The sequence below is a fragment of the Pongo abelii genome, chromosome 20 (assembly GCF_028885655.2).
Source record: "Pongo abelii isolate AG06213 chromosome 20, NHGRI_mPonAbe1-v2.0_pri, whole genome shotgun sequence".
NCBI classification, from domain to species: Eukaryota; Metazoa; Chordata; class Mammalia; order Primates; family Hominidae; genus Pongo; species Pongo abelii.
The window spans coordinates 51,350,569-51,378,088 of record NC_072005.2 but is presented as its reverse complement, the minus strand read 5'-3'; the positions used below and the strand labels follow the sequence as shown (position 1 = coordinate 51,378,088).

Below are 27,520 nucleotides of genomic sequence, written 5' to 3'. Positions count from 1 at the left end.
ACTCGGGAGACTGAGGCGGGAGAATGGTGTGAACCCGGGAGGCAGAGCTTGCAGTGAGCCGAGATCGCGCCACTGCACTCCAGCCTGGGCAACAGACTGAGACTCTGTCTCAAAAAAACAAAAACAAAAACAACAAAGAAAAACAGGCCAGGTATGGTGGCTCACACCTGCAATCCCAGCACTTTGTGAGGCTGAGGCAGGAGGATTGCTTGAGGTCAGGAGTTCAAGACCAGGCTAGGCAACATAGCAAGACTGTGTCTTTACAAAAGATACAAAAATTAGCTGGGCGTGATGGCACGCATCTGTGATCCCAGCTACTGAGGAGGCTGAGGTGGGAGGATCACTGAGCTCAGGAGATGGAGGCTGCAATGAGCTAGGATCATACCACTGCATTCCAGCCTGGGAGACAGAGTGAGATCCTGTCTAAACAAACAAACAACATCAAGAAAAAAACAAAACAAAACAAAAAACAACCTAGGATAAAGCTAAAGCAGCACCTAGAGGGAAATGTATAGCTAATTTGATAAAATTGATTGATCTGGGGCTGGGTGAAGTGGCTTATGCCTGTAATCCCAGCACTTTGGCAGGCTGAGACGGGCGGATCACTTGAGGTCAGGAGTTGAAGACTAGCCTGGCCAACATGGTGAAACCCCATCTCTATTAAAAATACAAAAATTAGGCCAGGCGCAGTGGCTCCTGCCTGTAATCCTAGCACTTTGGGAGGCCAAGGAGGGCGGATCATTTGAGGTCAGGAGTTGGAAACCAGCCTGGCCAACACGGTGAAACCCTGTCTCTACTAAAAATACAAAAATTAGCCAAGCTGGTGGATGGCAGCTGGAATCCCAGCCACTCAGGAGGCTGAGGCAGGATAATGGCTTGAACCCGGAAAGCAGAGGTTGCAGTGAGCCAAGATCGAATCAGTGCACTTCAGCCTGGGTGACAGAGTGAGACTCCATCTCAAAGAAAAAGAAAAAAAGATTGATTGATTTGGAGAGACTGGGGCAGGACAAGTTGGGAGCCATGAAAGACGTTATCTTATTCACCACCCACTACCCTATGGACCAGACCCTAGTCAGCTGATTATGGGGTTGCAGGCTGGCCTGGCTCTCCAGGAACAGAAAGGAGGAATGGGCAGGGTTTCAACTCCCCACCCCTGGGGCTGGCCTTGATTTACAACTTGTCTTCTGTGAGTCAAATAGCATCGTAAAGAGATTTGAGGAGTGGATGGGGGAGGGCATTACAGGGTGGTGGTCCATGGGGGTGGAGTGCTGCCCTCCCAGAGTCTCTCCTGGAGGTGGCAGCCTCTTCCTGAGGGTAGGGACAGAGACAGATGAGATACTTAAGAGTAAGACAGGATTTGAGGGCAGGGCTGCTTTGGGAATGGAGGGAGAAGAGTGTAGACTGTAATTCCAGTTATACTGGCTGTGACCTTAGGTAACTTCCTTGCCCTTTCTCAGCCCCAGCGTTCGTCCTCTGTGAAATGGGGCTTCGACATGAAGAAGTGGGGATCAGGAAGAGATTAGGAAGACGAGCTCCAGGACTGACAGCCTAGTCCAGTCCGGTTCTGCTACTTCCCTGCTGTGTGACTTTTGATAAGTGTTGCAACCTCTCTGGGCCAGCCTTACTTTCCTGATTTGTAAAAGCGGCAGTACCTTCTAGACTCCCAGAAGAAAAGTAAATTAAAAAAAAAAAAAGGCAGTACTCACTTCATAGGACTGTTGGAAAATTAAACTAGTGAATACCCATAAAAGTGCTTGGACCCTGAAGTCAGATGGCTGGGGTGATGGGAGATGGGTCAGGGAAGTGAGTACACTAGAGCCTGATGACCTAGAAGGAGACCTTAGGCTGACAATACAGTCTGACGTCAGGGAGAAGCCTGGAAGTTATTTTCACCAAAGCCTGAATCCATTCTTGGCAGCCTTGTACCTATTTGATTCCCAGTTCTGCCCCCTTCCAGCTGTGTGGCTTTGGGCAAGTCACTTAACCTCTCTGAGCCTTATTGTTGGGGATGTTAAATAAGTCAACATATGTAAAGCACTTAGCATAGTACTTGATATATAGGTATATTCAATAAAAGTTAACTGTCAGGGCCTGCCGTGGCGGTGTGCACCTGTAGTACCAGCTACTCGGGAGGCTGAAGAGGGAGGATTGCTTGAGGCTTGGAATTGGAGGCTGCAATGCACTATGATTGTGCCTGTGAATAACTACTGTGCTCCAGTCTGAGCAACATAGTGAGACCTCATCAAGAACCCATGTCTAAACAAACAAACAAACAAACAAAAGCTTGTTTGTGGAGTGGCTGTTTAGTGTCCATGATAACCTCCTTCTAGCACATTCTCCTGTCAATGAAGAGGCTGGAAAGCTAAAGACTAGATTTTCCAGAGGGAAAGTAGGAAAGTAGTTCTGGGGCTCGAGCAGTGTTCCTTCAGCCCTTCCAACGATTTTGTCAGTACCTAATATATGATAGTAGAGTCCATTTTTTTTTTTTTTTTTTTGAGATGGAGTCTTGCTCTGTCGCCCAGGCTGGAGTGCAGTGGTGTGATCTCAGCTCACTGCAAGCTCCGCCTTCCGGGTTCACACCATTCTCCTGCCTCAGCACCCCGAGTAGCTGGGACGACAGCTGCCTGCCACCACGCACGGCTATTTTTTTTTCTTTTTTGTATTTTTTTTTTAGTAGAGACGGGGTTTCACCGTGTTAGCCAGGATGGTCTCGATCTCCTGACCTCGTGACCCGCCCGCCTCGGCCTCTCAAAGTGCTGGGATTACAGGCGTGAGCCACCGCGCCCAGCCGATAACAGGGTTCTTTCTATTTAAGCTGGGTAGTGGTTACTCTCGCCTACATTTGCCAGATACAGTTACTATTATTTATTTAGTCAACAAATACTCATTTACCTTGAGGGCACTGGGGAGCCATGGCAAGCTCTGAGGAGGGGAGGTCAGCAGGTAGGGTTTAGGTGGGAGTGGGAAAGACTGGGACAGGAGTCCAGGGAGGAAGTTGGGTCAGGAGGGACAGTGGAGGGGGTCTTGAGCTAGTGTAGGCAGTGGAGAGGCAGAGGTCGGATTGATAGTAGGGCTCTGGGGGGTGAGATGAGGATACGTGATGAAGGTTGTAAGGCTCCCCAGGGCCAATTGTTTCTTTAAGACTCAAAGCGGAGGGAGCTCACGGCACAAGGTCCTGCTGGAGCGTTTGATTGGCTCAGCCCAGGTCACTGGCCTGGACCATTGCTGCAAGGGATTCTGGGAAATTGAGTTTCTGGCGTCTTTGGCTTCTCCAAAGGAGGCGGGCTTACATGGGGAATCCCCAAACATAGAAAGGGCTTCTGGCACTGTGTGGCTAAAAAGAATGTGCAATGGGCCCGGCAGGGTGCCTCACGCCTGTAACCCCAGCACTTTGGGAGGCCGAGGCGGGTGGATCACTTGAGGTAGGAGTTTGAGACTAGCCTGGCCAACATGGCGAAACCCCTTCTCTACTAAAAATATAAAAGTTAGCCGAGCGTGGTGGCCCATGCCTGTAGTCCCAGCTACTCGGGAGGCTGAGGCAGGAGAATTGCTTGAACCCGCGAGGTGGAGGTTGCCGTGGGCTGAGATCGCACCATTGCACTCTAGCCTGGGTGACAGAGCAAGACTCCGTCTCAAAAAAAAAAAAAAAATCAAACCCTCCCCCAAGGTGTGGCTGGGCTGTGCCACCCAAAATGTGTGTGGCATGGATCCAGCCTCTTCCCTGCTTATGACCCTCAGTGCCTCCTGTCAATCTCACAGTGGGATGATGATGATGATTTTTTCCATTTAATATTTTAAAAAATTATTCTAAAAAAATTTTTGTAGGTATTTAGTAGGTGTGTATATTTATGGGGCACATGAAATGTTTTGTTCTTTTTTTTTTTTTTTTTTTCGAGATGGAGTTTCACTCTTTTTGCCCAGGCTAGAGCGCAATGGCGCGATTTCGGCCCACAGCAACCTCTGCCTCCCAAGTTCAAGTGATTCTCCTGCCTCAGCCTACCGAGTAGCTGGGATTACAGGCATGCACCACCACCCCGGCTAATTTTGTATTTTTAGTAGAGACGGGGTTTCTCCATGTTGATCAGGCTGGTCTTGAACTCCCGACCTCAGGTGATCTGCCCACCTCGGCCTCCCAAAGTGCTGGGATTACAGGCATGAGCCACCGCACCCGGCCATGAAATGTTTTGATACAGGCATGCAACTTGTAATAATCACATCGTGGAGAATGGGGTGTCCATCTTAAGCATTTATCCTTTATATTACAAACAATCCAATTATACTCCTTTAGTTATTTGAATTAATTAATTTTTGTGTGTGTGAGACAGGGTCTCACTCTCTTGCCCAGGATGGAGTGCAGCAGTGGCTCGATCACAGCTCACTGCAGCCTCGACTGGCTGGGTTCAAGCAATCCTCCTGCCTCAGCCTCCTGAGTAGCTGGGACCACAGGTGCACTCCACTACGCCCAGATAATTTTTGTAGTTTTTTAATTTTTTGCGGAGACGGGGTTTAGCTATGTTGCCGAGGCTGGTCTCTAACTCCTGGGCTCAAGGAATCCTTCCTCCTTGGCCTCCCAAAGTGCTGGGATTACAGGTATGAGCCACTGCACCTGGCTGCCTATTACCCTTCTCAGGCTCTGGTGTCCATCCTTCTGCTCTGTCTCCCTGAGTTCAATTGTTTTTTTTTTTTTTTAGACACAGTCTCGCTCTGTCACCAAGGCTGGAGTGCAGCAGCGCGATCACAGCTCACTGCAGCCTTACCTCCCCAGGCTCAAGTGATCCTCCCATCTCAGCCTCCTGAGTAGCTGAGACTACAGGTGTGTCCCACCATGCCCGGCTAATTTTTGTATTTTTAGTAGAGACAGGGTTTCACCATGTTGGCCAGGGTAGTCTCGAAATCCTGAGCTCAAGCAATCCTCCTGCCTCAGCCTCCTTGTTTTGATTTTTAGATCCCACAAATAACTTGTGATGTTTGTCTTTCTATACTTGGTTCATTTAACATTTTCTGTTTCTTTTCTTTTCTTTTTTTTTTTTTTGAGACTGAGTCTTGCTCTATCACTCAGGCTGGAGGGCAATGGTGCCATCTCAGCTCACTGCAACCTCCACCTCCTAGCTTCAAGCAATTCTTATGCCTCAGCCTCCTGACTAGCTGGGATTACAGGCGTGTGCCACCATGCCAGGCTAATTTTTGTACTTTTAGTAGAGATGGGGTTTCACCATGTTGGCCAGGCTGGTCTTGAACTCCTGGCCTCAAGTGATTCACCCGCCTCAGCCTCTGCCTCCCAAAGTGCTGGGATTACGGGCCCGAGCCACTGTGCCCGGCCCATCTAACATTTTCACTGTCAATCACAATGGGATTAAAACTCCTCCCACAGCCCCTAGGGCACCATGGGTCTGCTCCTGTCCCCCCTCCAACCTCATCTTCCTCCCAGTCTCTCCTTGGCCCCATCTGCTCCAGCCCCCCTGGCCTCCTTGTCTGTCCTCAGATTTGCCCAACCATTCTCACCTCAGCGCCTTTTCACCTGCTGCTCCCCCCAGATCCGCACATGGCTGGCTCCCTGTTCTCCTTCAGGTCTCTGCTCAGATGTCGTCTTCCCAAAGAGGCCTGCCTCGACCTCCCCTGCTGCTGTGCCGTCCCCTCATCTGTGACCCTCTTGCACTATACAGCGGGGGTTTTGTGTTTTGTTGTAGCCTCAGGAAGTGCTTGATAGATCCCCGTTTCAAGACCAGTTCCATTTAGTTTTCTGGGCCTCAGTTTCCGTAACCATGAAGGAGACCCTTGGCAATCTGAGCTTGCTGGGAAAGGGCTGGGCCCCATGTAAATATTTCTAAAGCACCTCTCTCCCCTCCCCGCTCAGATCAGGAGTCTGGGGGAGAGGCAGAGAGGCTCCCTTTCTCTAAGCCAGTCCTCACCTGCCTAAGAAGATATGAGGGAGACCCAGGAGACCCTGGGAGAGGGAGGAACCCAGAGGGAAGGGACATTCTTTTCTTGTCGCAATCCTGGGAGCTCCCTGGAGGAGGAGACCCGATCAGCCTGCAATCTTGGTGCGTCCCAGGAGGAGAAAGCGGCTTCCTCTATACTGTACCCTCCTCCATAGAACCCCCTTCTCAGCCCTGGAAGTCCTTGGTCACAGCCGAGGCGCCGAGAGCACTTGCTCTGCCCAGATCTGCGCGAGTCTGGCGCCCGCGCTCTGAACGGCGTCGCTGCCCAGCCCCCTTCCCCGGGAGGTGGGAGCGGCCACCCAGGGCCCCGTGGCTACCCTTGTAAGGAGGCGAGGCCCGAGGACACCCGAGACGCCCTGTTATAATTAACCAGGACACGTGGCGAATCCCCCTCCAACACCTGCCCCCGAACCCCCCCCCCATACCCAGCGCCTCGGGTCTCGGCCTTTGCGGGGGAGGAGACAGCAAAGCACCCTCTAAAAATAACTCCTTTCCCGGCGGCCGAGACCCTCCCTGTCCCCCGCACAGCGGAAATCTCCCAGTGGCACCGAGGGGGCGAGGGCTAAGTCGGGGGGAGGGTGACCACCGCCTCCCACCCTTGCCCTGAGTTTGAATCTCTCCAACTCAGCCAGCCTCAGTTTCCCCTCCACTCAGTCCCTAGGACCAAGGGGCGCCCAAGCGCGGGTTTCTGGGGTTAGACCGCCCTCCATTGCAATTGGTCCTTCTCCCGGCCTCTGCCTCCTCCTGCTCACGGGGTACCTGCTCCTCCTGGAGCCACACCTTGGTTCCCCGAGGTGCCGCTGGGACTCAGGTAGGGGTGAGGGCCCAGGGGGCACAGGAGGAGCCGAGGGCCACAGGAGGGGCTGGTGGCTGAAGGAGACTCAGGGGCCAGGGGGCGGTGGCTTCTACGTGCTTGGGACGTTCCCAGCCACCGTCCCATGTTCCCGGCGGGGGGCCAGCTGTCCCCACCGCCAGCCCGACTCAGCACTTGGTCAGGGTATCAGCTTGGTGGGGGGGCGTGAGCCCAGCCCCTGGGGCGGCTCAGCCCATACAAGGCCATGGGGCTGGGCGCAAAGCATGCCTGGGTTCAGGGTGGGCATGGTGCCCGAGCAGGGAGGTGAGAGGCTCAGCTGCCCTCCAGAACTCCTCCCTGGGGACAGCCCCTCCCAGCCAATAGCACAGCCTAGGTCCCCCTATATAAGGCCACGGCTTCGGGCCCTTCCTTTGGGTCAGTGTCACCTCCAGGATACAGACAGCCCCCCTTCAGCCCAGCCCAGCCAGGTACTGCACAGGGCGGGAATCTGGGTGGGGGCCAGAGTAGGGGATTTCTGTGGGTGCTAGAGGCTGTCTTGGCTTGGGAAAGGGCCTGTGGGTCACCCCTTGCCCCACCAACATCCTCCTATACAAAGGCAGGTCGGTGCATGGGAAGGTTGACCCTGTGTGTCTGGGAGGCCCCTCCATCTGTGAGGCCGCCTGAACCCCCCACTGGGAACTGTGATTTCTGCGGCACAAGTCTTGGGTTATGGGGAGGGATCCCAGAGATGAAAGGGGTCCTGACAGCTGCCAACTGTCACCCCCTGCAAGGGGCTGTTGAGCCAGGCCTGCGTTCATTACAGTTTGTCGCCAACACTGGCGCCACAAGCCGTGGGAGGTGTGTCTGTCGCCTAGCAGAGTCTGCAAAAGCAGGTGTCGCAGGCTTTCTTTGCGTTTGCTACCGTGTGGGTCCCTGTGACCTTGTATCTGACTTGGTAGCGGACACATGAGTGCCTCTATCCTGGGCGTGTCCTTGAGTTTGGAAGTGTGACTGTGTGACTCAGTTTACAGTATGATCTGGGGAGTCTGCGGTGGTGGGGGTGTGTGGCTCTGGGGCTTTCTGCTTATGTCTCTTGTGGGGGGGGTCACCCACCTTGCCTCAGTGCCCTCTCCTGGGGTGTCCCTGGCAAGGATTAGGGGGGCATCCTCTGAAGGAAGGGGGTCTGGGCTGCCATCCCAGGATGTCCTTGAGCCCCGAGGCCTGGACCCGTGTCCTCCCAGCCACCCTGGCCCACCTGCCTTGGGCCTGCTGACTTGGTGCAAGCCGAGCCCTGGAATGTGGGGGTGGCGCGGGGCAGCAGCTGGGGGTGGGGTGGCAGGCAGTTGCCAGATTCTAAAAATAACCACCCTAGACAGCAGCACCCAAGGTCTTTGGCGGGTCCCTGTTCCTCTTCCCTGGCTTCAGCTCACCGTGGTCCCAATCTCCCTCCCACAATCCCATCTGCTTCCCATCCCCGTCTCCCACCGCCGCTGGAGGCCCTTCTCCTTTCTGGGTCCCTTCTCCTTTCTGGGTCCAGTGAATAAAATAATAATAACAATAGGACCTGGTGCAGTGGCTCACACGCATAATCTCAGCATTTTGGGAGGCCGATGCTGGAGGATCACTTGAGGCCAGGAGTCCCAGACCAGCCTGGGCAACATAGTGAGACCCCATCTCTACAAAAAAGTAGTAATAACAATAATAGCAGCCGCCAGGGTTCCAGGCTCCAACTCCATGCCAGGGCCTGTGCTCAGCCAACCTCATGGCCAAGCTCAGAGGATCCTGGCAATCCTATGGGGCAGGCTCAGTTCACAGGAGACAGAGGTCCAGAGAGGCATAGTGACTGGCCTGGGGTCACACAGCAGGGAAATGGCATAGGTGGGATTTGAACCTGCCTCTGACGACCCAGAGGCTGAGCTTTTCTTCCCTGCTGAGCCCTGTGAGAGAACTGTCAGCAGGCAGAGGTGGGGGCAGCCACCCAGCCCTCCCCCGACCCAGCCCTTTGTCTTTGGATTGATGATCCAAGAACCTGCTCACATACTCCCAGCAGCACCCTCACCTCCACCTTCTCACCAGCTCCTCACACTAACCTTTAAAATAACAACAGGCCAGGTGCCGTGACTCATGCCTGTAATCTCAGCACTTTGGGAGGCAGAGGTGGGCGGATCACTTGAGGTCAGGAGTTCAAGACCAGCATGGCCAACATGGCAAAACCCCATCTCTACTAAAAATACCAAAAAAAAAAAAAAAAAAATAGCCAGGTGTGGCACACGCCTGTAGTTGCAGCTACTCAGGAGGCTGAAGCAGGATAATTGCTTGAACCTGGGAGGTGGAGGTTGCAGTGAACTGAGATTGCGCCACTGCACTCTAGCCTGGGCAACAGAGCGAGACTCTGTCTCAAACATAATAATAATAATAATAATAATAGCAGCTAAGTGAAATAATGCTTATTGTGTACCAGGCACTGTTGCGAGAGCTACACCTGCATTCACACATTTAATCCTTTCAACACTCCCATGCGGCGATTGCTGTTAGGATCCTCATTTTCTACATGAGTAAATTGAGGCACAGAGAGGTTAAGCAACTTGCCCCCAGCCACACAGCTGGTTGTAAGTAGCAGAGCTGGGAATCAAACCCTGGGCCTATTCCAGAACCTACACACTTACCCACACATAATATTTTTCCAGCCTCCGGGTGGGGCCCGTTTTCCACCTGGGGAAATTGAGTTTCCAGCAAGAATGACTAGTCCAGGCTCACCCAACTGGGATATGGCAGAGCCAGGCCCTTGATCTAAGACTCCGGATGCCTTCCTGCTGAGACGCAGGGGCTCAGAGAGAGGATTTCTCTTGCTCCAAGTCACACAGCCTGCCTGACCCCAACGCCTCTCCCGGTTCTCTTGCTGCTGTCTGCAAGACGCGAGCTAGGCGGGGAACAGTGGCTCACGCCTGTAATCCCAGCACTTTGGGAGGCCAAGGCGGGTGGATCACTTGAGGCCAGGAGTTTGAGACCAGCCTGGCCAACCAGTAGAGATGGTGAAACCCCATCTCTACTAAAAATACAAAAAAATTAGCCAGGCATGGTGGTGTGTGCCTGTAATCCCAGCTACTCAGGAGGCTGAGACAGGAGAATCACTTGAACCTGGGAGGTGGAGGTTGCAGTGAGCCAAGGTCTCGGCACTGCACTCCAACCTGGGTAACAGAGTGAGACTCCATCTCAAAAAAAAGAAGAAAACGCCGGGTGCAGTGGATCACGCCTGTAATCCCAGCACTTTGGGAGGCCAAGGCGGGTGGATCACGAGGTCAGGAGATCAAGACCATCCTGGCCAACATGGTGAAACCCCGTCTCTACTAAAAATGCAAAAAATTAGCCGGGTGTGGTGGCGGGCGCCTGTAGTCCCAGCTACTCGGGAGGCTGAGGTGGGAGAATGGTGTGAACCCAGGAGGTGAAGCTTGCAGTGAGCCAAGATCGCGCCACTGCACTCCAGCCTGGGTGACAGAGCAACACTCCGTCTCAAAGAAAAAAAGAAGAAGAAAAAAGATGTGAGCAAATCTTCAATCTTCCCCTCCTGCCCTGCCCATCAGGTCTCCTACACCGCCACCATGCCGTTCGGTAACACCCACAACAAGTTCAAGCTGAATTACAAGCCTGAGGAGGAGTACCCTGACCTCAGCAAACATAACAACCACATGGCCAAGGTACTGACCCTTGAACTCTACAAGAAGCTGCGGGACAAGGAGACTCCATCTGGCTTCACCGTAGACGATGTCATCCAGACAGGAGTGGACAACCCAGGTGAGCCTCCCCGGTGGAGCACTGAAGGGGCTACATGGGGGCTCTGGAGGCTGCCGGCCATGCCCCAATCCCACCTCCCTTGAAGTGGGGGGGGCCTCGGTTTTCTCATCTGTAAAATGGGGCTGTTGTGGGACTCAATGCATTAATAAACATAAAGGCTTGGGACAGTGCGAGGTACGCAGCAAACCACGCAATAAACATGCACAAGAATAATGTGAGATCCCCAAGGAGGTCGGTTCACCTCCCGAACCTCAGTCTCCTCATCTGAAAAATGGGCGCCCACGTTGTGAAAACACAAGTCAATGGCTGTGCAGTGCTTAGAGTGGCGCCTGGCACCAAGTGAGTGCTCAAGCTCTGACAGGGGGGCCAGGTGCAGTGGCTCATGCCTGTAATCCCAGCACTTTGGGAGGCCCAGGTGGGAGAATCACTTGAGGCCAGGAGTTTGAGACCAGCCTGGGCAACATAGCAAGACCCTGTCTCTACAAAAAATACAAAAAAATTAGCCAAGTGTGGTGATGAGGGCTCGTGGTCCAAGCTACTCAGGAGGCTGCGCTGGGAGGATCGCTTGAGCCTGGGAGGTGCAGGTTGCAGTAAGCCGAGATTGCGCCACTGTACTCCAGCCACAGAGTGAGACCCTGTCTCAAAAAAAAAAAAGAATCTGACAGGGGATGTTATTAATGTTATGGTTGTTTCTCAAAGGACATTGCAAGGCGAAGAGAGCTGGGAGTGGAGAGGAGGCTCTAGTGCCCCTCACGTCCAGCTCGCTGTGTGATGCCGGGGAGAGGCCCCTCTCTCCTGGCCCCTGTTTTTCCACTGGGAAATAAGAGGGTCTTTCAAGTCTCTTACCCTCCTCAGCCACCGTGGTAGGTGGTAGCCTGAGATCCTAACATTTCAGGCTAAGATGTCATGACTTTGGGTGCTAATGTTTCTGAGGTGCTGATGTTTTTAGCACCATGTACCCTCTGAAGCTCCCCCTTCTCCTTTGACCCCACCCCCAGCATTCTTTCTTCTCTCCTACCTTCACCTCTCCCAGCCTTCCTAGCCTTCCTTCCCTCCCAGTTCCCACCAGTCCTCAGTTCAGTCTTTTTTTTTTTTTTTTGGAGACAGAGTCTTGCTCTGTCACCCAGGCTGGAGTGCAGTGGTGTGATCTTGGCTCACTGCAACCTCCACCCCCTTGGTTCAAGCAATTCTCATGCGTCAGCCTCCCGAGTAGCTGGGATTACAGGCGTGTGCCCCATACCCAGCTAATTTTTGTATTTTTAGTAGAGATGGGGTTTCACCCTGTTGGCCAGGCTGGTCTCAAACTCCTGACCTCAAGAGATCCACCCGCCTCACCCTCCCAAAGTGCTGGGATTGCAGGCGTGAGCCACTGCGTCCAACCCTTATTATTGTCAATTCCCACCCAGAGGTATTGAATGTACCCGCCCCCATCCTGACACACACATGTCCACACAGTCTCCACTGAGCCCACGAGCCCAGGCCCTGTTTGCTGGGGACAAGCAGCTCTGACCTCACCCCCACCCCTCCAGGTCACCCCTTCATCATGACCGTGGGCTGCGTGGCTGGTGATGAGGAATCCTATGAAGTTTTCAAGGAACTCTTTGACCCCATCATCTCGGATCGCCACGGGGGCTACAAACCCACTGACAAGCACAAGACTGACCTCAACCATGAAAACCTCAAGGTCGGTGTCTGCACAGGAGGGGAGGGCCGAGGGGTGAGGAGGAGACAGATCACAGGAGAGATGGGAGGGGAGGAGACAGAGAAATACAGTGACAGAGAGAGACACAGAGGTGTGGAGAAGCACAGAAATGGAAAGAGAGAGGGACATTGGGAGGCCGAGGCGAGCATATCACTTGAGGTCAGGAGTTCAAGACCAGCCTGGCCAACATGGCAAAACTCTGTCTTAAAAAAAAAAAAAAAAAAAAAAAAAGGGCTGGGCGCGGCGGTGGCTCACGCCTGTAATCCCAGCACTTTGGGAGGCCAAGGCGGGCAGATCACCTTAGATTGAGAGTTTGAGACCAGCCTGACCAACATGGAGAAATCTCGTCTCTACTAAAGATACAGAATTAGTTGGGTGTGGTGGCGCATGCCTGTAATCCCAGCTACGTGGGAGACTGAGGCAGGAGAATCGCTTGAACCTGGGAGGCAGAGGTTGTGGTGAGCAGAGATCGTGCCATTGCACTCCAGCCTGGGCAACAAGGGTGAAACTCGGTCTCAAAAAAAAAACCAAAAACCAAAAAACAAAAAATAAATTAGCTGGGCATGGTGGCGCGTGCCTGTAATCCCAGCTACTCAGGAGGTGGAGGCAGGAAAATCTCTTGAACCCAGGAGACGGAGGCTGCAGTGAGCTGAGATCGTTCCACTGCACTCCAGCCTGGGTGACACAGCAAGATTCTATCTCAGAAAAAAAAAAAAAAGGAAAGAGAGAGGGACAGAGAGACACAGAGACAGACAGCCAAGGAGACAGAGAGACAAAGGAGAGGGAGAGGGAGAAGAAAGGCACAAAAGCATATAGAAAAGGAAGAGGCATAGCCGGGCACAGTGGCTCACCCTTGTAATCCCAACACTTTGGGAGGCTGAGGTGGGCGGATCATGAGGTCAGGAGTTCGAGACCAGCCTGACCAACACGGTGAAACCCAGTCTCTACTAAAAATACAAAAATTAGCTAGGCATGCTAGTGTTCACCTATAATCCTAGCTACTCAGCCTGGGCGACAGAGCGAGACTCTGCCTAAAAAAAAAAGGGGGGAGAGGCAGAGATACAGAGGGAAACAGAAGGGAGCATCAGAGAAGGCAGGAGAGATAGGGAGAGAGAGATACACGCAGTTGCAGTCAGACACAGACAAGGAGAGTGGGAGAAAGGGAGATGGGAAGAGAAACAGAAATGGGCAGAAAGTCTGGGTGCAGTGGCTATACCTGTAATCCCAGCACTTAGGGAGGCTGAGGTGTGAGGATCACTTGAGGCCAGGAGAGTTCACGACCAGCTTGGGCAACATAGCAAGAACCCATCTCTGCCAAAAAAAAAAAGAAAAAAAAAAAGCCTACAAATTTAACTAGGCATGGCGGCTCATGCCTGTAATCCCACCGCGTTGGGAGGCTGAGGCAGGAGGACTGCTTGAGCCCAGGAATTTGAGACCAGCCTAGGCAATATAGTGACACCCTGTCTCTATTTTTTTTTCTTTTTTTTGAGACAGAATCTCACTCTGTCACCCAGGTTGGAGTGCAGTGGCTCGATCTCAGCTCACGGAAACCCCTGATCCCCAGGTTCAAGTGATTCTCATGCCTCAGCCTCCTGAGTAGCTGGGATTACAGGCGCACACCACCACGCCCGGCTAATTTTTGTATTTTTAATAGAAATGGGGTTTCACCATGTTGGCCAAGCTGGTTTCGAACTCCTGACCTCAGGTGATTGGCTCACCTTGGCTTCCCGAAGTGTTGGAATTACAGGTGTGACCCACCGCGCCCAGCCCCGTCTCTATTTATAAAAAATTTATTTTAAGTTAGCCGAACATGGTGGCACATACCTGTTAGTCCCAGCTACTTGGGAGGCTGAGGCAGGGGAATTGCTTGAGCCCAGGAGTTTGAGGTTGCAGTGAGCTATGATGGCACCACTGCACTCCAGCCTGGGCAACAGAGAGACCCTGTCTTGGAAAAAAAAAAAAAAGGAAAAGAAATATACGAAGATGAGGAGAGAGAGGTATAAAGAAAAACAGAGATAGGAGAGGGGAGACAGAGAAGGGAGAGACAGAGCCCAGGTACGGGTGGCGGGGAGAGGCTCAGCACACCCAATCAGTGAGGACGCAGAGGGCAAAGGAAGCAACAGGGAGACTGACGGGAGCATCTGGGGGAGACCTGGGCTTGCTGGAGAGGGCGGAGGATCTGCCTGGTCCTGATCTCCCACCCGCCCTCCAGGGTGGAGACGACCTGGACCCCAACTACGTGCTCAGTAGCCGCGTCCGCACTGGCCGCAGCATCAAGGGCTACACGCTGCCCCCGCACTGCTCCCGTGGCGAGCGCCGGGCGGTGGAGAAGCTCTCCGTGGAAGGTGAGCGCCCCTACCCCGTCCACTGCTGGAGTCACCCAGCCCCGGCTCTGTTCCTCCATGGGCAGGTCCTCGAGTCTCTTTGGGCCCCAGCTTTCCAAAGTAGGGGAAGAGCTTGGTAAATCGTGGGGGCTTGGGGAGTGGTGCTGGCTGTCAGCATTACCTGCTGTGTTGGAGATCCAGGGATGCTGTTCAGACTCGACGGCCCCTGAGAAGACCTACGCAGACACCTGGCTGCCCCCAGCGTCCTGCCATCCGTTCATCCAGCACACATTTCCAGGGGTTCTTGCCCTGTGTGGGGAGATGGGGGTCCCTCACTGTTCTCACAGAGTGTTCAGCTGGTGGGGAGACGAGAGGAAATACAGAAACCCACAGACGAACAAGATAATTCAAAAGTGCCATGAAGCCAAGACATGGGTATGGTGGAGAATGACTGAGGGGAGCCACATCAGAAAGGAGGAGTTGAGACCGGGCACAGTGGCTCCCACAGCAGTGTGGGAGGCCTAGGAGGGAGGATTGCTTGAGCCCAGGAGTTCAAGACCAGACTGGGCAATATAGCAAGACCCTGTCTCTACAAAAAATACAAAAATGAGCCAGGAGTGGTGGCACACACCTGTCATCCCAGCTACTCAGGAGACTGAGGTGGGAGGATCACTTGAGCCTGGGAGGTTGAGGCTGCAGTGAATCGTGATTGTGCCACTGCACTCCAGCCAGGGTGACAGAGCGAGAACCTGCCTCAAAAACAAATAAAACGAGGCCAGGCACAGTGGCTCACACTTGTAATCCCAGCACTTTGGGAGGCTGAGGCAGGTAGATCACCTGAGGTCAGGAGTTCGAGACCAGCCTGGCCAACATGTTGAAACCCCATCTCTACTAAAAATACAAAATTTAGCCAGGTATGGTGGCATGTGCCTGTAATCCCAGCTACTTGGGAGGCTGAGGCAGGAGAATCACTTGAACCCAGGAGGCGGAGGTTGCAGTGAGCCGAGATCATGCCACTGCACTCCAGCCTGGGCGACAGAGTGAAACTCCGTCTCAAAAAAAAAAAAAAAAAAAAAAGAAAGAAAAAAAGAAAGAACTTATTTCAAGAAAAGAAGTCAATAATAAATGTTGTAAAATAATAGGAAGTGCTGGTTTTGAGTACTTATTACCTTTGTTTTAAATATAATGTATTTAGGCTGGGCATGGGGTGGCTCACGCCTGTAATTCCAGCACTTTGGGAGTCTCAGGTGGAAGGATTGCTTGAGTCCGGGAGTTTGAGACCAGACTGGGCAACATGATGAAACCCCATCTCCAAAAAATACAAAAATTAGCCGGGTGTGGTGGTGTGCACTTGCGGTCCCAGCTACTTGGGAGGCTGAGGTGGGAGGATTGCTTGAGCCTGGAAGGTCAAGGCTGCAGTGAGCTGAGATCACACCACTGTACTCTAGCTTGGGTGACAGAAGGAGACTAGTCTCAAAAATAAATAAATAAAAATAAAAAATTTTTAAAATAATTTATTTAAATATAAAGTTTGCATATTTAATCTTAACTATGTATAACATGGTATGTGATATGTAGCACAGTATATATTACAGGCATACCTCAGAAATATTGTGGGTTTGGCTCCAGACCACAGCAATGAAGCAATTAGCACAATAAAGCGAGCCATGCAAATTGGTTTCCCAGTGCATATAAAAGTTACATTTGGCCAGGCAAGGTGGCTCATACCTGTAATCCCAGCATTTTGGGAAGCTGAGGCAGGTGGATGATTTGAGGTCAGGAGTTTGAGACCAGCCTGGCCAACATGGTAAAACCCCATCTCTACTAAAAATACAAAAATCAGCTGGGTCTGGTGGCACACACCTGTAATCCCAGCTACTTGGGAGGCTGAGACAGGAGAATCGCTTGAACCTGGGAGGCAGAGGTTGCAGTGAGCTGAGATCATGCCACTGCACTACAGCCTGGGGGACAGAGTGTGACTCCATCTCAAAAAAAAAAGTTATGTTTATCCTATACTGTAGTCTGTTAAGTGCACAACAGCATTATGTCTAGAAAAAAAAAAAGTACATACCTTAATTTTAAAATCCTGCTAAAAATGCTGTGATCATTTGAGGACTCAGCAAGTCGGAATCTTTTTGTTGTACAGGGCCTTGCCTTGATGTTGATGGGCTGCTGACTGATCAGAGCAATTGTCATTCAAGGTTGAGATGGCTGCTGCAATTCCTTCCTTCCTTCTTTCCTTCCTTCCTTTCCTTTCTTTTCTTCCTCCCTTCCTTCTCTTCCTTCCCTCCCTCCCTTCCTTCCCTCCCTCCCTTCCTTCCCTTCCCTTCCCTTTTCTTCCCCTTCCTTCCTTCTTTCTTTCCTTCCTCCCTCCCTCCCTCCCTCCCTCCCTCCCTTCCTTCCTTTTCTCTCCCTCTCTCTCTCTCTTTTCCAGACAGGGTCTTGTTCTGTTGCCCAGCTGGAATGCAGTGGTGCAATCATGACTTACCATAACTTCCAACTCCTGGGCTTAAGTGATCCTCCCATGTTGGTCTCCCAAAGTGCTGGCATTACAGGTGTGAGCCACAGCACCTGGCCAGCAGTAATAGTTTGAAAAGAATCTCTTTTTTCAGATGGAGCCACACTCTTGTCGCCCAGGCTGGAGTGCAGTGGTGCAATCTTGGCTTACTGTCACCTCCGCCTCCTGGTTCAAGCAATTCTCGTGTCTCAGCCACCCAAGTAGCTGAGACCACTGGCATGCACCACCATGCCTAGCTAATTTTTGTATTTTTAGTAGAGTCGGGGTTTCGCCATCTTGGCCAGGCTGGTCTCAAACTCCTGATCTCAGGTGATCTGTCCGCCTCAGCCTCCCAAACCACTGGGATTACAGGCATAAGCCACCGCACCTGGCCTATGAAGCTTTTGATTTAAAGTGAAAAATGTTGACTCTTCCTTTCACTTGAATACCTTGAGGCCATTGTAGGGTTATTAATTGAATTGGTCTGATTTCAAAATCACGTGTCTCAGGGAATATGGAGGCTCAAGGAGATGGGGAGAGATGAGGGAACAGCTGGTCAGTGGTGCAGTCAGAGCACACACATTTATCCATTAAGTTCACCCTTTTATATGGGCAAGGTCGGTGGCACCCCCCCAAAATTAAAACAGTAACATCAGAGATCACTGATCACAGATTGCCATGACATATAATAATAATGAGAAAGTCTGCAGTACTGTGAGAATTACCCACATGTGACACAGAGACACGAAGTGGCACATGCTGTAGGAAAAATGGCTCCAATAGACCTGCTGGACAAAGGGTTGCCACAAACCTCCAATTTGTAAAAAACACAGTATCTGCAAAATGCAATAAAATGAGGTATGTCTGTATATTATATGAATATGTATAAGATATATAAATATATATTTATTGTACATATGCACAAATATAAATTTATTATACACATATTTATATATATATGAATATACAAATAAACACACAATTTTTTTTTTTTTTAGACAGAATCTCACTCTGTCACCCAGGCTGGAGTGCAGTGGTGAAATCTCAGCTCACTGCAACCTCCACCTCTTGGGTTCAAGTGATTCTCGTGCCTCAGCCTCCAGGGTAGCTGGGATTACAGGTGTGTGCCACCATGGCCGACTAATTTTTGTATTTTTAGTGGAGACGGGGTTTCACCCTGTTGGACAGGCTGGTCTCGAAATCCTGACCTCAAGTGATCTGCCTGTCTTGGCCTCCCAAAGTGCTGGGATTATAGGCATGAGCCACTGCGCCCAGCCTACAATTTTTTTTTTTTTTAAAGATGGGGGTCTTGGGCCGGGCGCCCAAGTGGAGAAACCCCGTCTCTACCAAAAATACAAAATTAGCTGGGCGTGGTGGCGCATGCCTGTAATCCCAGGTACTTGAGAGGCTGAGGCAAGAGATTCGCTTGAACCCGGGAGACGGACATGGCAGTGAGCCAAGATCGCGCCATTGCACTCCAGCCTGGGCAACAAGAGCAAAACTCCGTCTCATTAAAAAAAAAAAAAAAAAAGATGGGGGTCTTGCTATGTTAACCAGGCTGGACTCGAACTCCCGGGCTTAAGTGATCCTCCTGCCTCAGCCTCCCCAGTATCTACGACTAAAGGCTCATGCCAGTGCACCTGGCTACCATTCTAGTTTATAATAATTTTTACTAATGGCCTCTCAAAGTCCTGAGACTTCAGCCATCTGTCTTGCCAGCCATTAGGAGCAGGCACCAGCACACTGTGGCCTGCAGGTGGATTGGATGTGAGGGTCCCTCGGGGGAAGGGGTGGGTCTGTTTTCTAGATTGAGCACATGGGGTGGCCATTCCTGGGGGCCTGGACAGATGGCAGGAACAGATTTTGGGGAGCCGTCACGAGTGTAGGTTTAGACACAGGGTTCAGGTGCCTTTAGGATATCCAGGGGGCCAAGGCCCAGGCCCATTAGGAGCAGCAGCAGGGGGAACCCTGGGCCTCCACGCCCTGGTTGAAGTGGGACAGGCTGCCGACCACTCCCTCGTGTGTCCCCATAGCTCTCAACAGCCTGACGGGAGAGTTCAAAGGGAAGTACTACCCTCTGAAGAGCATGACGGAGAAGGAGCAGCAGCAGCTCATCGATGACCACTTCCTGTTCGACAAGCCCGTGTCCCCGCTGCTGCTGGCCTCAGGCATGGCCCGCGACTGGCCCGACGCCCGTGGCATCTGGTGAGGCCCCTCCCCGCCCCCTGGCTTCCTCTTCCCCCAGCCTCCTCCAGTCCTGCAACGGCCCTCCTCACTCCTCCACCAAAACCAAGGCCATATACATAATTATGATCTTCTAAATGCCACGGAAGATGATCTTGCCCTCCGCCCCTGCCTATCCTGTGGTCTGTGTGTCAGATTTTGGGAAATCTGGACCGGAGAAGCGGTAGTTAAAAACTTAGACTTGGCCGGGCACGGTGGCTCACGCCTGTAATCCCTGCACTTTGCGAGGCCAAGGCGGGCGGATCACTTGAGGTCAGGAGTTTGAGACCAGCCTGGCCAACACGGTGTCTACTAAAAATGACAAAAATTTAGCTGGGCGTAGTGGCAGGCGCCTGTAGTCCCAGCTACTTGGGAAGATGATGCAGGAGAATCGCTTGAACCCAGGTGGCGGAGGTTGCAGTGAGCCGAGATCGTGCCACTGCTCTCCAGCCTGGGTGACAGATCCAGACTCTGTCTCAAAAAAAAAAAAAAGAAAGAACTTAGACTTGGCCGAGCGCAGTGGCTCACGCCTGTAATCCCAGCACTTTGGGAGGCTGCAGCAGGAAGGTCCCTTGCGCCCAGGGGTTCTAGACCAGCCTGGGCAACATAGGGAGACCACGTCGCTACAAAAATTAAAAAAAAAAAAAAAAAAAAAAAAGCTGGGTGCGGTGGCTCACACCTGTAATCCCAGCACTTTGGGAGGCCAAGGTGGGCGGATCACGAGGTCAAGAGATTGAGACCATCCTGGCTAACACGGTGAAACCCCGTCTCTACTAAAACTACAAAAAAAAAAAATTAGCCCGGCGTGGTGGCAGGCACCTGTAGTCCCAGCTACTCGGGAGGCTGAGGCAGGAGAATGGCCTGAACCCAAGAGGCGGAGCTTGCAGTGAGCCGAGATCGTGCCACTGCACTCCAACCTGGGCGACAGGAGACTCCGTCTCAAAAAAAAAAAAAAAAGCCAGGCGTGATGGCGTATACCTGTGGTCCCAGCTACTCGAGAGGCTGAGGATCAGTTGGGCCCAGGGGATTGAGGTTACTGTGAATCGTGACCGAGGTACTGCACTCCAGTTACCCGTCTCAAAAATAAGAACTCAGACTTGAACCATACTCCTTAGGTTCAAATCCCAGCTCTACCATTTACTAGCTTTACTAGCTTTGTGACCTTGGGCAACTTATTTTATTTTTCTCTACCCCAGTTTCCCAGCTATAGGATAGGGATCACAATAATTTGTAGTTTCTGTTGTTCTTGTGAGGATTAAATGAGTTAATTTATGTAAAGTATTAAAAGCAGTGCCTGGGCCAGGCGTGGTGCCTCACGCCTGTAATCCCAGCACTTTGGGGGGCCAAGGCGGGTGGATCACGAGGCCAGGAGATGGAGACCATCTTGGCTAACATGGTGAAACACCGTCTCTACTAAATATACAAAAAATTAGCCGGGCTTGGTGGCAGGCACCTGTAGTCCCACCTACTCGTGAGGCTGAGGCAGGAGAATGGTGTGAACCCGGGAGGTGGAGCTTGCAGTGAGCCGAGATCGCGTCACTGCACTCCAGCCTGGGCGACACAGCGAGACTCTGTCTCAAAAAAAAAAAAAAAAAAAAAAAAGCAGTGCCTGGTATACACTAGGTGTTCAGTACATCTTGGTTATTCATCTTATCTTTATTATAAACTATTATTGCTAGACTTGTTTTGACTCTTTGAATCCCTGATTCAGATAGTCAAAGATTTAGAGAACCTAGGTTTCAATCGATGAAGGGAGCCTGGGTGCTAAGATATACAGATGGGATGATTCTAAGATTTCAAGATTTTAAATATTTTTAGGTTTTAAGATTCCACTCATTTCAAATTCTGTGATTCCATAATTTGAAGCATTTCCGGATTTATTTATTTATTTACTTATTTTGAGATGGACTGTCACTCTGAGGCCCAGGCTGGAGTGCAGTGGGTTGATCTCGACTCACTGAAACCTCCTCCCGGGTTCAAACGATCCTCTCACCCTCCGCCTCCTTAGTAGCTAGGACTACAGGCATGTGCCACTGTGCCCAGCTAGTTTTCGTATTTTTGGTAGAGACAGGGTTCTGCCATGTTGCTCAGGCTGGTCTCGAACTCTTCACCTTAAGTGATCCGCCCACCTCAGCCTCCCAAAGTGCTGGGATTACAAGCGTGAGCCACCATGCCTGCCCTCAGGTTTTTTTTTTTTTTTTTTTTTTGAGACAGGGTCTTGCTCTGTTGCCCAGGCTGGGGCGCAGTGATGGGATCATAGCTCACTGCAGCCTGGACCTTCCAAGGTCAAGTGATCCTCCCACCTCAGCCTCCCCAGTGGCTTGGACTACAGGCATGTGTCCCACCATGCCTGCTAATTTTTTAAATTTTGTAGATATGTGGGTCTTGCCATGTTGCCCAGGGTGGTCTTGAACTCCTGGGCTCAAGCAATCCTCCGGCCTCGGCCTCCCAAAGTGCTGGGATTACAGGCGTGAGCCACCACACCCGGCCATTTCCAGATCTTAATATTTTATGTTCTTTTTTTTTTTTTTTGAGATGGAGTCTCGCTCTGTCGCCCAGGCTGGAGTGCAGTGGCGCGATCTTGACTCACTGCAAGCTCCACCTCCCGGGTTCTCGCCCGTGAGCCACCACACCCGGCCATTTCCAGATCTTAATATTTTATGTTCTTTTTTTTTTTTTTTTGAGATGGAGTCTCGCTCTGTCGCCCAGGCTGGAGTGCAGTGGCGCGATCTTGACTCACTGCAAGCTCCACCTCCCGGGTTCTCGCCATTCTCTTGCCTCAGCCTCCTGAGTAGCTGGGACTACAGGCGCCCGCCACCATGCCCAGCTATTTTTTTTTGTATTTTTTAGTAGAGACAGGGTTTCGACCTGTTAGCCAGAATGGTCTCGATCTCCTGACCTTGTGATCCGCCCGCCTCGGCCTCCCAAAGTGCTGGGATTACAGGCGTGAGCCACCGCACCCGGCCTTAATATTTTATGTTCTAATCCTGCTTCTGAGATGCTAGGATTGGGAGCTAACACACTACGATGGGAAGATTTTCTGGTCCTGAGACCAGATGTAGGATTTCCAAGTGTTATCAATTCTGATCCCAAGCTTCTGTTTGTCAAACATCCTGAGATCCCAAGGATCTATAATAATACTGTTCAAAGACTTAAGTCCCTAAAAGTCCTTGATCCCAGGATTCAACGTTTTGCAGATCCTGTGACGTTAGAGTCTACAGGTTTAAGCTTCTGCGTTTTGAGGAGGCAGATGCCACCCACCTCCACCCCTCAGGCCCTCTTCCCCCATCGGTGGGCAGATGTTTTGGGGGAGGGCTGAGAATGGGGTTCCCGCGGGGCTGACACCTTGGCCTCTTGCTGCGGCACCTTACTCTAGGCACAATGACAACAAGAGCTTCCTGGTGTGGGTGAACGAAGAGGATCACCTCCGGGTCATCTCCATGGAGAAGGGGGGCAACATGAAGGAGGTTTTCCGCCGCTTCTGCGTAGGGCTGCAGAAGGTGGGTGTCTGCCCTTAGCTGCTGACTTCTGACTTCACCTTGAACGCCCCACCTGCTTTCCGAGGCCCCGCCCCTTCCCCCATACTAAGCCCTGCCCCACCCATTTTCCAGGGCCCTGCCCCCCGGACCTGGCTCCACCCCATGCCAAACCCCGCCCCTCAAAACCAGCCCCACCCGCTTTTCAGGGCCCCGCCCCTGGATCCAGCTCCACCCTATGCCCAAGCCCCGCCCTTAAGGATCCGCCTTCAGGCCCGGAGCGGTGGCTCACGCCTGTAATCCCAGCACTTTGGGAGGCTGAGGAGGGTCAGGAGTTCAAGACCAGCCTGGCCAACATGGTGAAACCCCGTCTCTATACTAAAAAAAAAAAAAAAAAAAAAAAAAAATTAGCCAGGTGTAGTGGCGTGCGCCTGTAGTCCCAGCTACTTGGGAGGCTGAGGCAGGAGAATCGCTTGAACCTGGGAGGCAGAGGTTGCAGTGAGACGAGATCACGCCATTGCACTCCAGCCTGGATAACACAATGAGACTCTGAAAAAAAAAAACAAAAAAAACCCGCCTTCAAAGCGTTCTTAGTCCCCGCCCCTCAAATCCTGCTTTGGTCACCATTGTCTAGCCAGTACCCTCGGAATCTCCTACCTCCCTGTTCCCCTCAGAATCCCACCTCCACCACGTTCCCACGCCCTTTCCCTCCGGACCCTGTCCATGTTGCGGGTGCATTTGGGGGTGCCTGCTGGCGCTGACCCCTGGTCCTTTCCCTCAACCTCAGATCGAGGAGATCTTTAAGAAAGCTGGCCACCCCTTCATGTGGAACCAGCACCTGGGCTACGTGCTCACCTGCCCATCCAACCTGGGCACTGGGCTGCGTGGAGGCGTGCACGTGAAGCTGGCACACCTGAGCAAGCACCCCAAGTTCGAGGAGATCCTTACCCGCCTGCGCCTGCAGAAGAGGGGTACAGGTACGGCTCCCACATCCTTTGCACCACGACGGATGGGGAGGGCCCTTTGCAGGGATGGAAGGAGAGGTGCGACATCCCTGCGAGTTCTGGGGATCCGGCAAGGGCTGACCCTCTGTGAGCTTGCATTTCTTCCTCTGTAAAATGGGTGTCAATATGCCTATGTGATAGGAGTCAGTATGGGATTTTCATGATTATATGATATGCGTTGCACGTGCCCTTGGGACCTCCCTCGGGGCCTCAGTTTCCCCATTTATAAAGCGAGGAGTGGTCAGGATTCGACCCTAGGCCGCCTGGCTCCAGAACCCACTCTCTTACCCACTATACTATATTTTCATGTTTGATAATTGAGTGGCGTGGTACCCTATCTAAAGCCAGAGACTCGTGAGCCCACGAATAAACAGGCATTACCTGTGTGCAGGTAACCTGTTACACAGTAGGCACTCACTACATGCGGCTGTTGCATTTGGCACGGGGGCCACGTCTCAGCCCCTCTGCACCTTCGCTGCCTCTTCACGCCCCTGTCCCTTGCTCCCACAGGTGGCGTGGACACAGCTGCCGTGGGCTCAGTATTTGACGTGTCCAACGCTGATCGGCTGGGCTCGTCCGAAGTAGAACAGGTGCAGCTGGTGGTGGATGGTGTGAAGCTCATGGTGGAAATGGAGAAGAAGTTGGAGAAAGGCCAGTCCATCGACGACATGATCCCTGCCCAGAAGTAGGCGCCTGCCCACCTGCCACCGACTGCTGGAACCCAGCCAATGGGAGGGCCTGGCCCACCAGAGTCCTGCTCCCTCACTCCTTGCCCCGCCCCCTGTCCCAGAGTCCCACCTGGGGGCTCTCTCCACCCTTCTCAGAGTTCCAGTTTCAACCAGAGTTCCAACCAATGGGCTCCATCCTCTGGATTCTGGCCAATGAAATATCTCCCTGGCAGGGTCCTCTTCTTTTCCTAGAGCTCCACCCCAACCAGGAGCTCTAGTTAATGGAGAGCTCCCAGCACACTCGGAGCTTGCGCTTTGTCTCCACGCAAAGCGATAAATAAAAGCAATGGTGGCCTTAGCTTTGTGCGATAGTTATTGAGGGAGGACGTGCAATTGGCCACTGTGTGGTCTCGGAGTGGTTTGTCCTGTCTAGGCATGTACTAAACATGTCTTATCCCGGGTCTAAAATGAGGCAAAGTTAGGTCACAGAATCTAGTCCAAAAATTAGAAGGCTCTATGGGGAATCTGAGACCCAGAGAGACACTGAGCCCAGTGTCACTCACCCAAAGCATGGGCCCTTTCCAACTTTGGCTTTGAATTAGTCATGCTCAGATCTCAAACTCGAGGTCCACGCTGGGGAGGAATGCAGCCAAACGAAATGTCTGAAACTTGAATTTAGCCCAACGGTCTCCAGTTTTGAGACCTCCCATGCAGCTCTTCACATCTACCTATATTCTGCTTCTCACTGACCTCCTTCTGTCCCGTCTGACTTCATCCCTCTGTAGCTGCTGCTAGTCCCTTACTTTGCTCAAGCACCTGTCATGGCTCCCCATTTCTCCTAGAAAGCCTTTCTGTTATTTGCAACTCAAGGCCACGCTGAAATGCATACCATTTGCTGGAGGCTCACCTTTCCAATTCTTTCCCCATTACTCCTCTGATTCTTTCACACCTTACACCCTCCAATTCCCACCTCAATGTCTTTGACCAAGCTGTTTCCCTCTCCAATCTGGAACTTGCGTCTGAGCATCCCCATGAAGTCTTTAGGGATAGGCCTTTTGGAGAACTCAGTCCCAGGAAGGAACAGGAAAGAGGCGTGGTAGAGCAATTGGTGGAGGGAGAAGAAGAGTTAATAAAAGTCAAGCAGTATCTGAACATGCATTGGGTGTTGGACACATCAATCACCTCCACCCAGCCAAACAGGCCAATGTCTCCGTTAACAAGGACACAGTGGGTGGGCCCCAAAAGACAGACGTTTTGGGGGGGGGGGGGGAAAGTGAGGTGGGAGTAAATGGAAGACCCGACAGAGCCCTCAGGAACCTAAGGTACTTTTTCAAACCTCAAGAATCACAGAGATTAAGGGACCTTGTAGTTCAATCTGCCCTCTGTTTTACAGAGAGGAAACTGAGGCCTAGGGATGTCCCCAAAAGTTCCCAGGGACATTACTAGAAGGAAGGTTAGGAGAGATTCTAAACATCAAGATATGTAGAACCTGTGAGATGCTGTGATGTCCTTTACTGTACTGTCCCCAACTGAAGATCTCAGCTCCACACCCAGAGGCTACACACACCACACACGCCAGTGGGGACCTTCTGAGCCAGCCAAAGCCACAGTCCAGACACCTGTCAGTTACCATGTCCTGCCCATTTTGCCTCATAGGACTGTCTTAAATCTATCTGTGTTCTCCCTATCTGTCCGGCTCCGACCTCTTTCCTGCTCTTCTGACCTGTCAAATTCCCTCCCTTCCACCCTGCACATAGCACAAACCCGCCCATCTCTACCCTGCCTACAACCTTGCCATGGCTCCCCCAGTGCCCTTGGAAGAAAGCCCAGGCCCCTGTCCATAATCTTCAAGGCCCTACTGACGCCCCTAGCCCCATACCTCAGAGCAATTCTACACTTACCAAGTCACATGCCATTTGTTGAGGACCTGTCCCCTCTCTTGCTCCCTGGCCCTTGTATGTGCCATTTGCTGTGCCTAAAATGCACTCCTATCCATGTCTAGCTGGCTCCTTCTCCTCCAGGAAGCCCTCCCTGGTTGAGGCAGGCATCACCTCTGGACTCCCCTATACCAGTCCTGCCCAGTTGCTGCCTGAGGACACATCTGCCTCCTCCATTGGACTGTGAGCTCTACGATTGCAGTGTTGGGGCTGTCTTGATTACCACTGTGTCCCCAGCACAGAGGATGCTCTCAGGAATTGACCAAGCCTCTTCCCTGAAGTTCCCTGAACTTCCATGGCTCCCCAGTGCCATGGGGAGAAAGTCCAGCTTACTCATTTTGGCCCCACAAGTGCTGTGTGAATAAGCTCCGCCCTTCTGTACTGCACAGACTTCAACCACTACAATCTGTCCAGCTCCCATGCCTTTGCTCCTGCTCATGACACTTGACCTTCCTTTGAGGAACCCCTACTAAGTGCAGCTCTGAGTCTGGCCACTCTAGAGTCACAGTGATTGGTTTAGAGAAAATCACATGGCCCATTTGGGCCAATGAGAGTCTGCCCTGGGACTTTTGCTGGGAAACTGACAATGAGGATCTTTCTGCTGCAGAAAGCTGGAGGGATAGAAACTTCTAACTGCTGAAGTCATCTGTGCCATCAGGAAAGGAGCACTTACTTGATAAAAACTACTAGAATTCAACTTACACTGAAAAAAACAGATGCAATGGCCTGATGCCTGGATCAAATCTACCTGAAACCAGGTGCCCCTGGACTATTAAGTAACATAAGCCAACAAATACCTTTTTGCTTAAGCAGCGTAGATGGATTATGAGTCCTAATACAGCATTTCTCTTGCTAATTCTCCATCCGTGCCCAACACAGCAGCCACACTGAAATTACCCAGTTCTCTGAAGATATACCACATACTCCCACTTCTGAGCTTTTGCCCAGGGCAAACTCAATGCCCAGCCAACTCCTACCCATCCTTCAACATCCCACTCCAGCATTAATTCCTCCAGAGCATCTTCCCCAATGACTCCACGCTGCCCACTTTCTCTTCTGGGCTCCCCAAGACAATGGTTTGTCCAGTGTCTGTGTCAGAATCCCTGTCTCCCACAGACAGGGCTTCATGTCTCTGTGTCCAGCATTGGGCCTGGCATGGAGTAGG

At 52.0% G+C, this 27,520-nt stretch overlaps 1 protein-coding gene across 2 annotated transcripts in view; it reads left to right on the top strand.

The window, feature by feature from the left end:
• The window catches only part of CKM (creatine kinase, M-type), a 36,397-nt gene extending 11,621 nt beyond the window's left edge, over nucleotides 1-24,776 (top strand). For both annotated transcript variants that reach the window (XM_054540701.2, XM_054540700.2), the window contains exons 2-8: nucleotides 10,314-10,524; nucleotides 12,054-12,208; nucleotides 14,439-14,571; nucleotides 19,081-19,252; nucleotides 22,647-22,770; nucleotides 23,534-23,723; nucleotides 24,261-24,776. In XM_054540701.2, the coding sequence (XP_054396676.1) occupies nucleotides 10,332-10,524; nucleotides 12,054-12,208; nucleotides 14,439-14,571; nucleotides 19,081-19,252; nucleotides 22,647-22,770; nucleotides 23,534-23,723; nucleotides 24,261-24,439 (1,146 nt within the window). In that variant the 5' untranslated portion in view covers nucleotides 10,314-10,331 and the 3' untranslated portion in view covers nucleotides 24,440-24,776. The remainder of the gene's footprint in view (nucleotides 1-10,313; nucleotides 10,525-12,053; nucleotides 12,209-14,438; nucleotides 14,572-19,080; nucleotides 19,253-22,646; nucleotides 22,771-23,533; nucleotides 23,724-24,260) is intronic.
• Nucleotides 24,777-27,520: the final 2,744 nt, after the last annotated feature.